The sequence below is a fragment of the Biomphalaria glabrata genome, chromosome 3, assembly GCF_947242115.1.
Source record: "Biomphalaria glabrata chromosome 3, xgBioGlab47.1, whole genome shotgun sequence".
Lineage (NCBI taxonomy): Eukaryota > Metazoa > Mollusca > Gastropoda > Planorbidae > Biomphalaria > Biomphalaria glabrata.
In genome coordinates, this window is record NC_074713.1 from 11,519,792 (window position 1) to 11,535,475 (window position 15,684).

A 15,684-nucleotide genomic window follows, 5' to 3' on the forward strand; every position below is an offset into this window, starting at 1 on the left:
TGTGTCTGCCTACTACATTCCCCTTTCATCTTCTGGCTATGAAGAAAGCATAATATAAAAGTACGAACAGAAAAGAAAAAACTACATTGTAATTATTTATTATCGGTCTCCTTAAGTGGTGATATCTTAATGTGACTGTAAGGCCCTAGTTTGAAGAGATTTTCGACTGTGTGCTTCATTTGTTAAAGTAAAACCTGAATGTGCATTGGGGCTAGACAATTCGCTATAGCAGGCCTCAACACTGACATGCAAAGTCACAACCTGTGGGCAGTTTAGACCAATAGCTCGTTCCCAGGTCGCACAGACGAAGGCAAATTCAAAACTATCCAACTTTCGGTGTATCCGTTAACAGAAAAGCCAAGTATTTTAAGAACACTTTGAGCAAAATGTGCGAACTCTTCAGCAATGTAAAATCAAATTTCTGAGCTCTTCCTGTTTTCATAATAATATAATCTTACGTTTTTATTTACATTCCCTTATATCGTCACCACATTTCTTCTCAGTGTTTTCTTCTTTATCTATGTAACTGAATTTTATTGTACGCAGAACGTAAAAGAATTCTTAAAAAAAAAAAACAGTAAGTGTAAACAATGAGCAAATTAGTTTGATTAGTTTTAGCGAGAAATTCCTCAATAGAATCATTGGTCAGAGTAAAAGGAACATCTTTCATCCCTTCATGTCAATAGCAGCAGTTCCTCACCAGGTCACACAGTTTCGTAAAATGTTCAGCAATACAAGCTATTTACAAGACACTTAGGTATTCGGCTCCGGCTCCGGCCCTGGCTCCGGCCGGATATCAAAAAGTACTATCCGGTGCACCCCTAGTTTCTAGAGAGATCATTTGTTTCCAGAATAACTGCACAAGTCACTTTCCGTTTCGTGTCAATAACAGTACCAAGTAAAACATGAAGATGACATCTAGTTATCCACGATGTCCTGTAGAACTTGTGACCAACCTTGTTTTCTGTTTTCCTTGTCATTAGAATATCGACCAGCTTGAGAATCACTGGTGAAAGATATATAATAATAGAAAACTTCCAGTTTTCCCTCAAACACAAAACTTTATCCGAGCATGAATTTTTTTGTATATATCGGTCAATCCCTGTTTCAATTACTTACATAGCGTCAATATCTATGTATTTGTTTTAGTCGATTAGGTAATGTTTGAAGTTATTAAATGCAAAAAAGTATTAGCAAAAAATTAACATGGAAAAACTGATTGATGTGATAACAGATAAATGTTAAATATAACACACCAGTATTGTTTTGCATACTTATTTTAAACTGTTTCCTGTGTGTTGTCATAGTTACCATGTGCTAATGTCTGGACAGAAATGAAAAACAAATCCAAAGATTTGTAAACATTTGTAAGCTATTGCTATTAAGAAAATATTTCACAGTAAGACATACAATATTGTAATTGTGAAATTTATTTCGTCTGAAGGTGGGGATTATTTTTTAGATATTCAGTTTGGGTACTCAAACTTTAGAGGAGGAATTGAGCATGAGAAATATTAACCTTCACCACTCCCTATCTAACCGTTGGGGCACTACACATAATCTGTTGACCGTCTTTCTCCATTCCTCTTTACCTTTCGCCTTGGGTAGAATCTCTTTTGCTTGTTCTTCTGCTATAATCTTGTCAGCTAGTGGTTTTTAGCAGGACTTTGATTGGATGACTTATAGTGCTAATGGTGCGGTAATTTTAGCGAATTGCAAATTTGATAGAAACATTAATGTGTTACAATTGAATTTAACAAATAATTGTGGCATTATTGCATTAATATATATGTACTAGATTGTTTTTTTAAAATCTTTTGATAAAACCTTGAAAACTTAACTTATCTTCCTCAAAATGTAGATCTCAATTTTCCTTGGAATTAAGACTTTTTTTTACAAGCTAAAATAACAAAACGTATAAACAAGTGGTAGGTAATGTTTTCCCAAATTTAGTAACACATTTTCATCAGTTAACTCCCCTGCTTCAAATGTTCACATAGAAAGGCAAATCAATGCAATTAATTGACTATCTCTGCAACCCGGAATTGTTAAAGTTTTTAGGTGCCGTTGCGACTTTAAACAGTTTTTAGCGGCCCCCGAAAGGGGAATAGACATAATTAGTTTTGTGTGGTCTGTCTGTCCGTCCGTCGGTCCCGTAAACTAGAAAAGATATTAAAATCCGACATCATGATATTTTAGACCTTTCAAAGTTCTGATGCAACGGTTGCTTTTTTCTTTTCCTATTGCGAAAAATTTAATTTTTAATTTAATTTTAAAATCAGCTATGCAGGCAGTTTTTTCATATAAATACCCCATTTTTACAACTATTCACTATTAATAGTAATAAACAAGGGAGGCTGTCTAGTAAGGGAGATGACTATTTACCATATTTTTAATACATTTATGCAATTTATTTTATTTATTTATGCTTAGATTTTTGTCAACATAGTTAGATAATCATTATGTAAAATCAGTTAGGCCAGATTCAAGCGCCTAGTTCAAGCACCTACTTCAAGCACCTAGTTCAAACACTTATTCCAAGCACTTAACGCATTTTCTTTTTATACAATGGCTAGCGTGCACAAATGGGCAGGTATCTTCTAAAACATCAACCGACATATTTAAAACGTTTTTTTAAAAACAAAGCGTCCAATTAAATCTCTCTCCTTGCGATCTAGTAGTTTTTTTATTTGTTCCATGTTTTTCATACTACCGAGTTCATAGTTTATAGCAGCATACATTGTTAATAGTTTATAGCAGCATACATTGTTAATAGTTTATAGCAGCATACATTGTTAATAGTTTATAGCAGCATACATTGTTAATAGTTTATAGCAGCATACATTGTTAATAGTTTATAGCAGCATACATTGTTAATAGTTTATAGCAGCATACATTGTTAATAGTTTATAGCAGCATACATTGTTAATAGTTTATAGCAGCATACATTGTTAATAGTTTATAGCAGCATACATTGTTAATAATTTATAGCAGCATACATTGTTAATAATTTATAGCAGCATAAATTGTTTTATATAAAATCAAGATCTACAACCCCGTCATCGTTTGCAAGTACGATATAGATTTACATTAGCCTATCTCAAACTGTAACGTGCGCCCTACTGGGTGGGGAGGCGTTGTTTTCTTCAGTATCGACCCATTCGATCTTTACCTTTACTTAACCAGCCCCCTTCTTAATATGAGAAAGAGTGCATTGCAGTGCGCCCTTCTTAATATGAGAAAGAGTGCATTGCAGTGCGCCCTTCTTAATATGAGAAAGAGTGCATTGCAGTGCGCCCTTCGATATTCTTACGTATCTTACATTTGTAAACGCTAGGAGAATGAGTGTCTGAAGTGTATTATGCATAAACGCTTAATTTTCATAGGGGAGTTTTCATCCCTGCCCCAAACTCTCTTGCTAGTTAAGGGGGCTCAAACTGAAGTATTTAGTTTTAGTTAAGCTTTACACACTGGCTTACAAAAACACTAGAACAAACAGAAACGTTGGCTTACAAAAACACTAGAACACAGAAATATTGGCTTACAAAAACAATAGAACACAGAAACATTGGCATACAAAAACACTAGAACACACAGAAGCGTTGGCTTACAAAAACACTAGAACACAGAAACATTGGCATACAAAAACACTAGAACACACAGAAGCGTTGGCTTACAAAAACACTAGAACACAGTAACATTGGCTAACAAAAACACTAGAACACACAGAAGCGTTGGCTAACAAAAACACTAGAACACAGAAACATTGGCTAACAAAAACACTAGAACACACAGAAACGTTGGCTAACAAAAACACTAGAACACACAGAAACATTGGCTTACAAAAACACTAGAACACAGAAACATTGGCTAACAAAAACACTAGAACACACAGAAACGTTGGCTAACAAAAACACTAGAACACAGAAACGTTGGCTAACAAAAACACTAGAACACACAGAAACATTGGCTTACAAAAACACTAGAACACACAGAAACGTTGGCTTACAAAAACACTAGAACACACAGAAACATTGGCTTACAAAAACACTAGAACACAGAAACATTGGCTAACAAAAACACTAGAACACACAGAAACATTGGCTTACAAAAACACTAGAACACACAGAAACGTTGGCTTACAAAAACACTAGAACACACAGAAACATTGGCTAACAAAAACACTAGAACACAGAAACGTTGGCTGACAAAAACACTAGAACACAGAAACATTGGCTAACAAAAACACTAGAACACAGAAACATTGGCTTACAAAAACACTAGAACACAGAAACGTTGGCTAACAAAAACACTAGAACACAGAAACGTTGGCTAACAAAAACACTAGAACACAGAAACTTTGGCTAACAAAAACACTAGAACACACAGAAACATTGGCTTACAAAAACACTAGAACACACAGAAAAATTGGCTTACAAAAACACTAGAACACAGAAACATTGGCTTACAAAAACACTAGAACACAGAAACGTTGGCTAACAAAAACACTAGAACACACAGAAACATTGGCTTACAAAAACACTAGAACACAGAAACATTGGCTAACAAAAACACTAGAACACACAGAAACATTGGCTAACAAAAACACTAGAACACACAGAAACATTGGCTTACAAAAACACTAGAACACACAGAAACATTGGCTAACAAAAACACTAGAACACAGAAACATTGGCTAACAAAAACACTAGAACACACAGAAACATTGGCTTACTAAAACACTAGAACACACAGAAGCAAAGACTTGGACTAAAGAAATTCCCGAGGATGATCTGAATGTCTGACATGCCCCACATGACAAGGTGTCATTTCTTGTTAGGATACTGTCACGTGGTTCGTCAAGCACCACGGGGAAAAAAAAACCTGACACAACTTCTGCGAAGTCAGGTCTTAGATCATTCTGACACTATGTATACCTGTTTAAAACTTATCTACATGTCTATTCTCTCTCTCGGTCTCTCTCTTTCTCTCTCTCTTCTTTCTCTCACTCTTTCTCTTTTTATTTCTCTTTTCTTTCTTTCTCACTCTCTCTCTCTTTTTTTTCTTTTTCTAGCTTTTACTTTCTCTCTCTCTCCCTTTTTATCTATCTATCTATCTATCTATCTATCTATCTATCTATCTATCTATCTATCTATCTATCTATCTATCTATCTATCTATCTATCTATCTATCTATCTATCTATCTATCTATCTGGTCGAGAGGCCAAGTGCGCTTGAACTTGGCTTGGCTTGGCTACCTAGAAGGGGGCTCGAGGTTCGACACCCGACTCGGGCAGAGATGTGTTTACTGAGTGCATAAAGGCAGCACGGAAAACCAACCCCTAAATCCCCCCTCCCCCCCCCCCCCCACTGGTCCACAAATGAGATTGGACCAAAAGCGCTCTGAGCATGCTATAAGCATGAAAGTAGTGCTGTATAAAAAAGCTATAATAATAATAATAATCCATATTATTTTACTTATGTCAAAGCTGCTAAAAGGTATAAAACTAATGAACTTAGCAATAATAAACTCTACTTCTACCTGGTCTAAAAAAAATTATGAGACCATTGGTCACAGCAAAGTCCTCTGTTTTAGTTACAACTAGTTCAATTGTGTGTAGTGATGTTGAAACAGTTCAACTGTCTATACTAAAAGAGATTTCACAATCTAACATGGCTGCTTGGTCATGCGGTATGAGCGCTGGACTGTCGTTTGGTCGTCTCGATTGTTTCGGGTTCACATCCTGCCAGCTTCCCCCACCTCCCGTCGTCCTGTGGAAGATTTGGGCTAGAATGTGGGTTGTTTTCAAATTTGAAGAAACCTCCAAAACAAGTAAAACATTTTACAAGCAAACATTTGTAACATGTCGATCTTTCTTTGGGTAGACTAGCTCTGGGCATTACAAGCACGCATCTTTACTGCCTTTAGAGGCAAACTATTCACGTAATTATTATATAATTATATTGTTTTCAATATCAGGTATCCTTTTTGTCTGCTTCTATTGATATTATTGATTAAAAACATTTAAGCTAATAAATAGATAAACCGTATTTCATTAACGATATTGATTTGGATTCAAATATACAATTTTAACTCTCATGGGACTGGTTTTGGATTTATTTCAAGCTTGGTAGTGCCGCAGCTAAGTATTTCGATCTGATAGTTTTAAACTGCAGTTTCAATTCTAAATTTAAAACAAAAATATCTGGCCTGTGGTAAGAAGAGAAAGCCCGGGTTGTCATTACGCTGTCCACATGACACCCTAGTTAACCATGATTAGTGGACATGTGAATCATTGGCCTGGTGAATCCAAGTCTATACAGAAATGAACTAATATAATAAGCATTGCTGCATCCGGCTAATTGAACCACCTGTTATTAGCACCAAAACGATTCGATTGTACTTGTGCCGTTTAGAAGAGAGAAAATGCTGATACCCTCTATGTTATCAGACACTATAGATTCCAAGAACTTATGAACATTGCCAACTCTTTTAGACGAAAATCCTCATTAGTACATTCCAACAGATAAAAAAACACATCAACATTATCCAAGCGTTAATTAGCTTCATTAATTAAGATTATCTCAACTTCTCTCAACAATCCAAGGTGCCTCATTAGTAGATAGATATCGCTTTGTTGTAGCTGGTTCATAAAGGTTTTTAATCTGTCTTGATTAGCATATTAGTGAAAAACAGCATTTACTAGACTAGTAAAATTTTTATGTTATAAAGTGTGGCCTATAGCAAATTAGCATTTTTTTACTAAATATATCATGTTATCTCTTACTAGTAGGCTAAGATTAAAAGTAATGTTTGACTACATTTACACCTATCTGGGTTTTGTTGTGTTTTATTTTCTGGCCTATTTTGTGTTAAAAATAAAACTTCTCGCAATATATAAGGATGTATTTGATTTCCATTGAAATGTCACGTGGCACTTGAGAAGGAAGACGGTGTGATTTACTAAAGTAAAGACCTTGGAATGTTAGGGGGGGGGGAGCAGATGGTGAGCAGCTCGTCTGTTTCTATGGCCAACGGTTAATGAGGATCCCTTGTGATCAACACAGCGACTAACCGCCTTTGAGTTCCCTACGTATGTCGTGTACCCATTACAGTTGGTAGAAATCAAGGGATCTCTAAAAGGGATCCCTCTCTAAAAGGGATCTCTAAAAGTTCGAAAGTCAAAAACCTTATCACTCCCACGCCCCAGTGCAATCTGCTAGCTATACAACAAATCCAGTTTTAATTTGTCGTTTTTCTATTTAAAAACAAATATGTAACGTACGACAGACTAAAGCATTCTGTAGCATACGACAGACTAATACATTCTGGAAACAGGGTAGCGGAACCTTGTCGGAGTCCCCACCAGAGACACGTATCGTCGTATAGTAATATAATGTTACATGCAAAAAAAAAAAAAGAATGCTAACAGTAAATCTAAAACTAAAATATAAAACAAGATTACAAAGAGAGTTTGTGTTACACAAACTCAGAGGCAGCCCCCGTCGAAATCGGATCCCTGTCGGATCTGCATATTCGCAAATAATATTCAAGAGGTGATTTAATTTTGATGGTCAAAAGTAATAATGTTTCAAAGATTCATTTGCCGTAAATTTAAATTTAAATTAAATAAAAAATAGTAGATTAGTTTTAGTATATTAAAACATTACAATATTGATCAAAACGTTTGGAAATGAAAATCTACACTTTTTTTTTTACACTTTAAGTTTAGAAATTGAAATTCTACATCTTAATCTAGTCTATTTTAGTCTAAACTAAAATAATTTTAATTAGAATATAAATCCAGATCTAGATATACTGTAATAAAAATCTAGATCTAGTTTAAAAAATCTAGATTAGATCTAAATCAAGATATCATTCCTTTTTTAAACGCGAGTCACATAACGAGGCTTAATAAACATTACTATACCGAGTTCTTTTTTCATTTCATTTGAAGAATTAATTCCATATAACGTCAGAGGGAAAAAAAACACTACGTCACACGGCCTAGCTAGACTAAAAATCGCCTTCATCAATACGAGCCATTTATCGAGTGTTCATAGGCTTTGGTGCACCGAGTGCGTTCTTTAAGCATTTCATTTAAAGAATTTATTCCATATAACGTCAAAGGAAAAAAAAAACACTACGTCACACGACCTAGCTAGAATAAAAATCGCCTTCATCATTACGAGCCATTTATCGAGTGTTCATAGACATTGGTGCACCGAGTGCGTTCTTTTAGCATTTCATTTAAAGAATTCATTCCATATGACGTCAAAGGAATAAAAAAAACACTACGTCACACGGCTTAGTTAGACTAAAATATGTTTTCATTAATACGAGCAATTTTTCGAGGGTTAATAGACATTGGTGCACCGAATGAGTTCTTTTAACATTACATTTAAAGAGTCCAATCATATGACGTCAAAGAAAAAAAAATTCCATTACCTCACAATAGGCTAGTACCGGTACCATAATAAAAAATGTCTTAATTTACACGAGATATTTAACGAGGGATCATAGACATTGGTGAACTTTCTAATACAATTTATTTAAAAAGGATCAAAGCCGCATTGTTTTTGCGTTTTGTCTGTCAGTCGGTCTGTCCGTCATCTTGATATAAAAAAAACAACAACTAAAAGTTATTAAAAATTGATTAACCTTTATTTTACGTTTCAAAACAACGCAATAATTTTTAGGTACGAACACAATTGAAAAGTTTATATAATAGATTGTTCCGGATGTTTGTATAAATAGTAAAAGAAAAAGAGAATTTCAGATAAATGTAATACCGTTAATTAAATTTTTTGGATGGTCTCGTATAAAAATTAGATGTACTACAGCCATGTGGAGAGATTTTCATACCTTACTTTGGTGTTTGGATTCTGTTTTCCTTAAAAATCGGAACATAATATTAACGATAATTAGATTTTTTAATGTTTTAGGTAGAAAGTTAATGTACTGTAAGAGAGTAGTGAGTTAAAATATTTTTCATAAAAATCCGTAAAAACATTATTTCGTAAATGAGAAGATTATTTGTTTATTAATTAGAAGAGGGAGTTCAAACAATTATTTGGCGTTAGTAGATTTTTAAATAAATTCGGAAATTTCTGGCGACGATTTGTAAGAAACAAAATCCGGAACTTTCTTTATCGATTACAAAACTTCTATGTTATGTTTTAGCAAGAAAATTAAATGTCTAAAAAGTAATTTTCAGTAATCAATTCTAGTAAATTACTTTTTTTTTATAGTTTGTTTAAAGATGAAAATACGGAACACTTTGATATTGATAACCAAATTATAGTGACGCATTGTCAAATAATATAAGTGTAATATAAGTAAATTATGCGATTTCAAACAATCATTAGGCATAATTCATGTTTTATAAAACAATATCCGGAACATTTTTACACTTAATGAAATATAAGTCAGTATAGAGATTTTGATTTAGCATTAATATGCTATTTACATAAAAAACGGAACAACATATTATTGATAATGTGTTTTTTGCAACGTTTAAGCATGGAAATTGAATGTAATATAAATTAGAAGAGCAAACAAACATTTGTTGGGGTTGATTAGTTTTGCACAAAAAAATCCGGAACAATTAATTTTTAGATACTTAAAACTATTGAGATGTTACGGGAGGAACATTAAAGGGTAAATCAGATTTTCAATAGCTTTTAGAGTTCTAGTTTTTGTTAATCTAATCGTGACGGACAGACCGACCAACAGACAAAACGCACAAAAATAAGCTTCTTTTATTCGGATGGGGGCACTAAACAAAAAATAAATAAAATCTGATTTTTTAAAAAAGTTTAAGGAATTGGTTTAGCATCTGTTCATGTAGCGACGTTACGCTACTGCACGAAAATCGCTGCATAAAAAGTCCATTAAAAAAATGTGCGTGATATTTACATACAAAATGCATTATTAGCCTTTATAAACAAACATAAATGTTTTCTTTTAATTTTAGCAGCTAGTTGACCAGAAAAAACATCTTTAACTATTATTTATATTTGTTGTTAACATTTCCTGTACATTTTTTAAATATATTTGACTTAGTGATACTGAAAATACACATAAGTTGTCCATCTTTGTTAGCATATTGTAACATTGCCTCCCTTACATTTACGTAATTGTTTTAGAATTGGTGTATTTTTATGAAAAAATCGCTTGCATAATTAATTTTATAAATTAAACGGTTTGCTTTTAGAAAACCAAAAGTAGCCGTTGCACCTAAACTTTTCAAGCCGCATTTAATGATGAAATAATATTTTTCATATCTCTTCTAGTTTTCGAGATCTGAGTGTGACAGACGGACAGACGGACAGACAGACAGACAGACGGACAGACGGACATTTTGCACAAACCTAATAGCGGCTTTTTCCCTTACGGGGCCTCTAATACGAATAGTCGTTGCTTAAAACATTTCTTTTATATACCAAAATGTGTTTCGGGTTTTATTTTTTTCTGAAAATAAAGGACTATGGATTTGACTCAGATATTCACCTTGATGTCTACAATCTTTTGTTTTATTGAAAATCTATTATTCTTCTGTAGTATTTAAATGTTATCATACACAGATTAACACCAATGGACATGTCACATTTGAAGCTGGACTCCCAGTGTACCAGGCAGACAGAACACTACCTTTAGGACATCGAATGATTGCAATCTTTTTAGCAGACGTAGACACCACAACAATAGGCCGAATTTATTACAGGTAATAAGATAGAGATATGACTTATGATAGATGACACCAGTATGTTGCTTGTATGTAAGTTATGTATGTCTGTCAGCATTTGTAAATTATATATGTTTTACCAAGTGTAGATAGATAGATAGATAGATAGATAGATAGATAGATAGATAGATAGATAGATAGACAGACAGATAGATAGATAGATAGATAGATAGATAGATAGATAGATAGATAGATAGATAGATAGATAGATAGATAGATAGATAGATAGATAGATAGGAGGCCTTGGTATTAATCAACAGTTGTTTCCCCTTATTAATACATGATTGAACTCAAAAAGATTTTTCTTTATTTTGTAGGTCAACAAACGATTCAGCCCTCATTGAGAGAGCAACAGCTGATGTTCAAACCTATTTCTCCGGGTTCGAATCTTTTACACCGACATACTTATTCATCGTCACCTGGTACCAAGTTGGAGGTTACAAACTCCAGTCAGAGAAGGTATAAGCTTTTTTTTTCTTGTTTCTCTATAAAAAAAAATGTGTCATTATTTAGGATAATATGAGCTTAAAACTTCAAAAGTTTATTGCTACGGCCAGGGGTGGACTTCTATACCATTCGGCCCATAATTTGTATATCATATGATGGGCATCCAATTGTACCTGTCCTCAAAATAACAGTATTAAGTTTGATAAAGTATCCCTTTCAGACTTTGTGAATGTATGGGGCTGAAGATGAACAGGTTATCTGTTTTTGTGGCTCAGGGTTTGCGAGGTTGTCTTGTGGCTCTTTTTCACTTTTTCCCAACTAATGTCAAGGTACCCATTAGAGCTGGGTGGATCTTCACAAGGATTCGGTTCGTAAGCCAAACGGTTTACCACTCAGCCACCTCGCATCTTGTCTACTGATGTAGGCTATTACATTAATTCGGAAAATGTGTTCCATTAAATTAGTATCATACTGTAGAGTCTGTAAAAAAATTCTTTTTTAAACACGACGCCCAAATGGGTCACTTTTATAAGAGAATACTATAAAAACCTTTAACAATTCAATACGTGTCATAGAGGCATCCATTCGGCCAATTCGGTGGCCTTACCGGCCCTTTTGGGTACTGGCTCACCGGGCATTAGCCCAAACGCCCATATAGCCACTCCGTCCCTGGCTACGGCTCATTATTCATAATGAGAGCTCTGTACAAGGTTGATCTTCTTTATGGTCTAAATATTGAAATGACCACAATTCACAACACACCTACTGGTTTGAGAGACTTACATATTTACTTCCACACTTGCTTTACATATTGATTAATTAAGTATAGCAAATATTGGATCTCAAAAAATATTGATAAATCTTATTAGTAAATTCACCCTCCCCCACCCACCTTATACACTTTAGGACTGTAATGAGACACTTCAGTGGCTAATAGATAAAAATGGTTTTAAAGATGTAAAATAGATTATTGTAGTACACATTGTATGCATGATGATTTTCCAAGATTTATTTTGTGCTCGCGCGGGATTTCCTTGACCTCTGAAATCTTCATAGAATGGTTTTGTTTCAGACGAACACATTTCAACTCGTCCTGGTAACAGACGGCAAAGAGTCTTTCGCTTTCTTCCATTACCTGGAGAATGGTATAGCATGGACCAAAGGGCAGGGCAAATATCAGCCGGGTCAGTCGGACGTCCCTCCGCAAGCTGGTTTTGATGATGGGGAAGGCAGCAATTTTTACACACTCCCTGGATCAGGTGAAACAGCAGCTTTCATTAGGTAATACCTTATACCTTAATGGAGTGAAACAGTAGCTTTCATTAGGTAATATCTTATACCTTAATGGAGTGAAACAGTAGCTTTCATTAGCTAATACCTTATAACTTAATGGAGTGAAACAGTAGCTTTCATTAGGTAATACCTTATACCTTAATGAAGTGAAACTGTAGCTTTTATTAGGTAATACCTTGTATTTTAATGGAGTGAAACTGTAGCTTTTATTAGGTAATACCTTGTATTTTAATGGAGTGAAACTGTAGCTTTTATTAGGTAATACCTTGTATTTTAACGGAGTGAAACTGTAGCTTTTATTAAATATATATCTTGTATTTTAATGGAGTGAAACTGTAGCTTTTATTGGGTAATACCTTGTATTTTAATGGAGTGAAACTGTAGCTTTTATTAGGTAATACCTTGTATTTTAATGGAGTGAAACTGTAGCTGTTATTAGGTAATATCTTGTAGCCTACCTTAATGGAGTGAAACAGTAGCTTTTATTGAGTGACAACTAGGTCAGGTGAAACAGTAGCTTTAATTAGGTCATAACTTGATCAGGTAGACGTATCTTTAATTAGGTCATAACTTGATCAGGTTAAACAGCAGCTTTCATTAAGTCAACTTGATCAGGTGAAAGCAGCTTTCTTTAGGTAATAACACCGGAATCAAGAGAGGATCTATGTAACATTTGACTAGAAAAGGCAGATAACTTAAGCATAACTTTCGTTAATTCAATCAGAAACTATATAAATTGTCGGCTTGTTTCCCCTCTCCAATTATTTTACAAAAAAAACTTTATTCATGTAGCAATATGGCGAATGTTCATTCTTTGAAAGAGATTTACATGTCCTAACCCTGATTCTGACTTGACTTGTAAAACGTATTCCTTCACCAATGAAAAAAATTGACCACATCCCACAACCTCTGGCCAGGACAGCTAAGAAAAACTATGAAAACCAGGCAATCAATCATTCTAAACAATAAACAGAAGGAATAATATTGTGATAATTTAGTTTCACTAGCCTTAATTAGATATGGAAGGACTCAAAGTCTAGGTTTTTTAGTAGTTTGGAGATTATTTAGAAGCGATGGAGTCTTGTCAAAGGACTTAGATCTATTTCTAGATCTAGACTTAGATCTAGTTCTAGACCTATACTTAGATCTTGAATCTAGATTTAGATCTAAAACAAGGCCTAGATCGATGTCTAGTTTGTATGACAAATGACAATGGAGATAGTAATTTTTATTTGGGAGGCGAAAGTCTTATTGTCATTTGTACACAATTGTAGCTTAAAGTAGGTCAAGAATTTATTTTTGTTTCGTGTTGACAATATATGTAATTTTGTAAGAAGAATAAATCTTTTTTAGTTTCTCTTTATTACATGTAACATGTTATTAATTTTGAATGTATGGATAAGGTTAATAATTATTAATTTAAAAACTATAAGTGTACGCTAAATGAATATATGGAGATGCTGTGGCTGAGGGGTAAAGCACTTGGAACAGAAAGTCCCGTGTTCGAATCCTGGTGAAGACTCTAGGTGGACCACTTCGGGGGCTGATTTTGAGTTTGTGTTTCCCCACAAACTGTCTTTGTAACCTTTTTTTTAGCAGATGAAGTTAATAAGTGTGTGTTTTTATATCTAAGTGTGTGTTTGTGTTTAAAAGTAACAAGCTGCTAACGTTGAAACGGAACATTATTGCCATTTTGTTTTTTGAAGCTTTTTTAATTATTTGGTATACTAGTTAATATTTTTACAGTTCTTCATTTTACAATTTACTTTTTTTAAACAGTGGTTCTAATGTTAACATTCCTGGACTCTGGATGTACCATATTGGAAACACGGGTATAGATAATGTTAAACCTGCTGACCAAAACACTGGCGATGGTAAGTTTCTTACAATAAAAGATAAATTGCACGTTTTGGCCTAGAGCGTTTCTAAAACGTATTCTTTTGGTGTAAGAAGTAAGGAGAAGATCATTATATTTCAGGATGAGGAAAAATAACAACATAATTCTGTTTTCATGGACAGGCTCATGCTTGTATGAAATCAGAATTATTTTATCAATCTCTAAGACCGCATCATGAAAAAAAAAATGTGCCACTAATTTTAAAGTCTGTGTGACTACAAAACCTGTGGCCTCTCACTTTACGTTAACTCCTTTTACTTGCTCTAAGCATGTACATCTAAACCTCTTTTAAAGTTTGTTTTCAATGCTTATGTTCCTTTCTCACGACAAGGTTAGCCTCCTCTCAGCCCTAAAAAAATATTATTGCAGCTCATGCCCCAAATCCTTTTAACATGGAATGTGTGAGTAGCTTCGTGACATCGATTCTAAATTAAAATGACATGGTCGAAAGACAAGGACTTTCTGACCACACCTGTGGGTCAAAGAAATTTCCGTCACGCGTGCCACAGGCCGAATCGCAGCAAACAAACAAAACATTGCCATGTCCAACTAAAACTGAGACTCTATGGCTTCATTATACAGGATGGGCCGGAGGGGCCAGAAAAAAAGCTTTATGGGCAGAATATGACCGCGGGACGTAGTTTAGGCATCACTGCTTTAGTCAAATAAAATAGGGCCAAAGAAAAAGATCGTGACTTATATTAGGCGCCTAGTTTTTGATGCGCATTTATTGATAGTTCGTTTTTTTGTGATTTTGGGGGGAAAAGACTAAATAACTAGTGTGGCTAAATTACTTTTTTTTTAATTAACCTGCACTAAATTTAGCATGAAATTTAATAAGCCTAAAAAATACTGACAATACCAGACTTTTTTTTGACATTTTGACTAAACTATTTTAAACTGCATTCTAGACTTTCAAATTAATCGAAATGTTTAGGTCATTTGAAAGTTTTTGCAGATTTATTATTACCTGTGTGTTGTTGTTTATTATAAAGGTGTGTTGATTTCTTTTTAGAATAAAGATATTCTTTCTCTTTTTACCAAAATTTTTTAAATGCTTGCTTTTAAGTTTTCAAGTTTTCAATTTTTTTTTACCTTAAAAAATATTATCGTATTAGCCTCTGTCAAGTTTGTATGTTTAGCTGTTTTATAAAGCACTTGTGTACTGAGAGAGTGTTGAGCACAAGAAGCCAGGTGTTCAGTGCAGAAAGTTTAATTTCATCTAAAACTTGAACCTTTTTTGGGGGCTGGAATAATTTACGTATTAAAGAAAGCAACATAATCAGGATACATTAGCAT

At 34.1% G+C, this 15,684-nt stretch overlaps 1 protein-coding gene across 3 annotated transcripts in view; it reads left to right on the forward strand.

Annotated features, from left to right (window-relative positions):
- Positions 1-15,684, forward strand: part of LOC106073348 (nidogen-2-like) — a 59,587-nt gene that overhangs the window by 15,768 nt on the left and 28,135 nt on the right. For all 3 annotated transcript variants that reach the window (XM_056023333.1, XM_056023332.1, XM_056023334.1), the window contains exons 3-6: positions 10,588-10,727; positions 11,066-11,207; positions 12,268-12,476; positions 14,268-14,362. In XM_056023333.1, the coding sequence (XP_055879308.1) occupies positions 10,588-10,727; positions 11,066-11,207; positions 12,268-12,476; positions 14,268-14,362 (586 nt within the window). The remainder of the gene's footprint in view (positions 1-10,587; positions 10,728-11,065; positions 11,208-12,267; positions 12,477-14,267; positions 14,363-15,684) is intronic.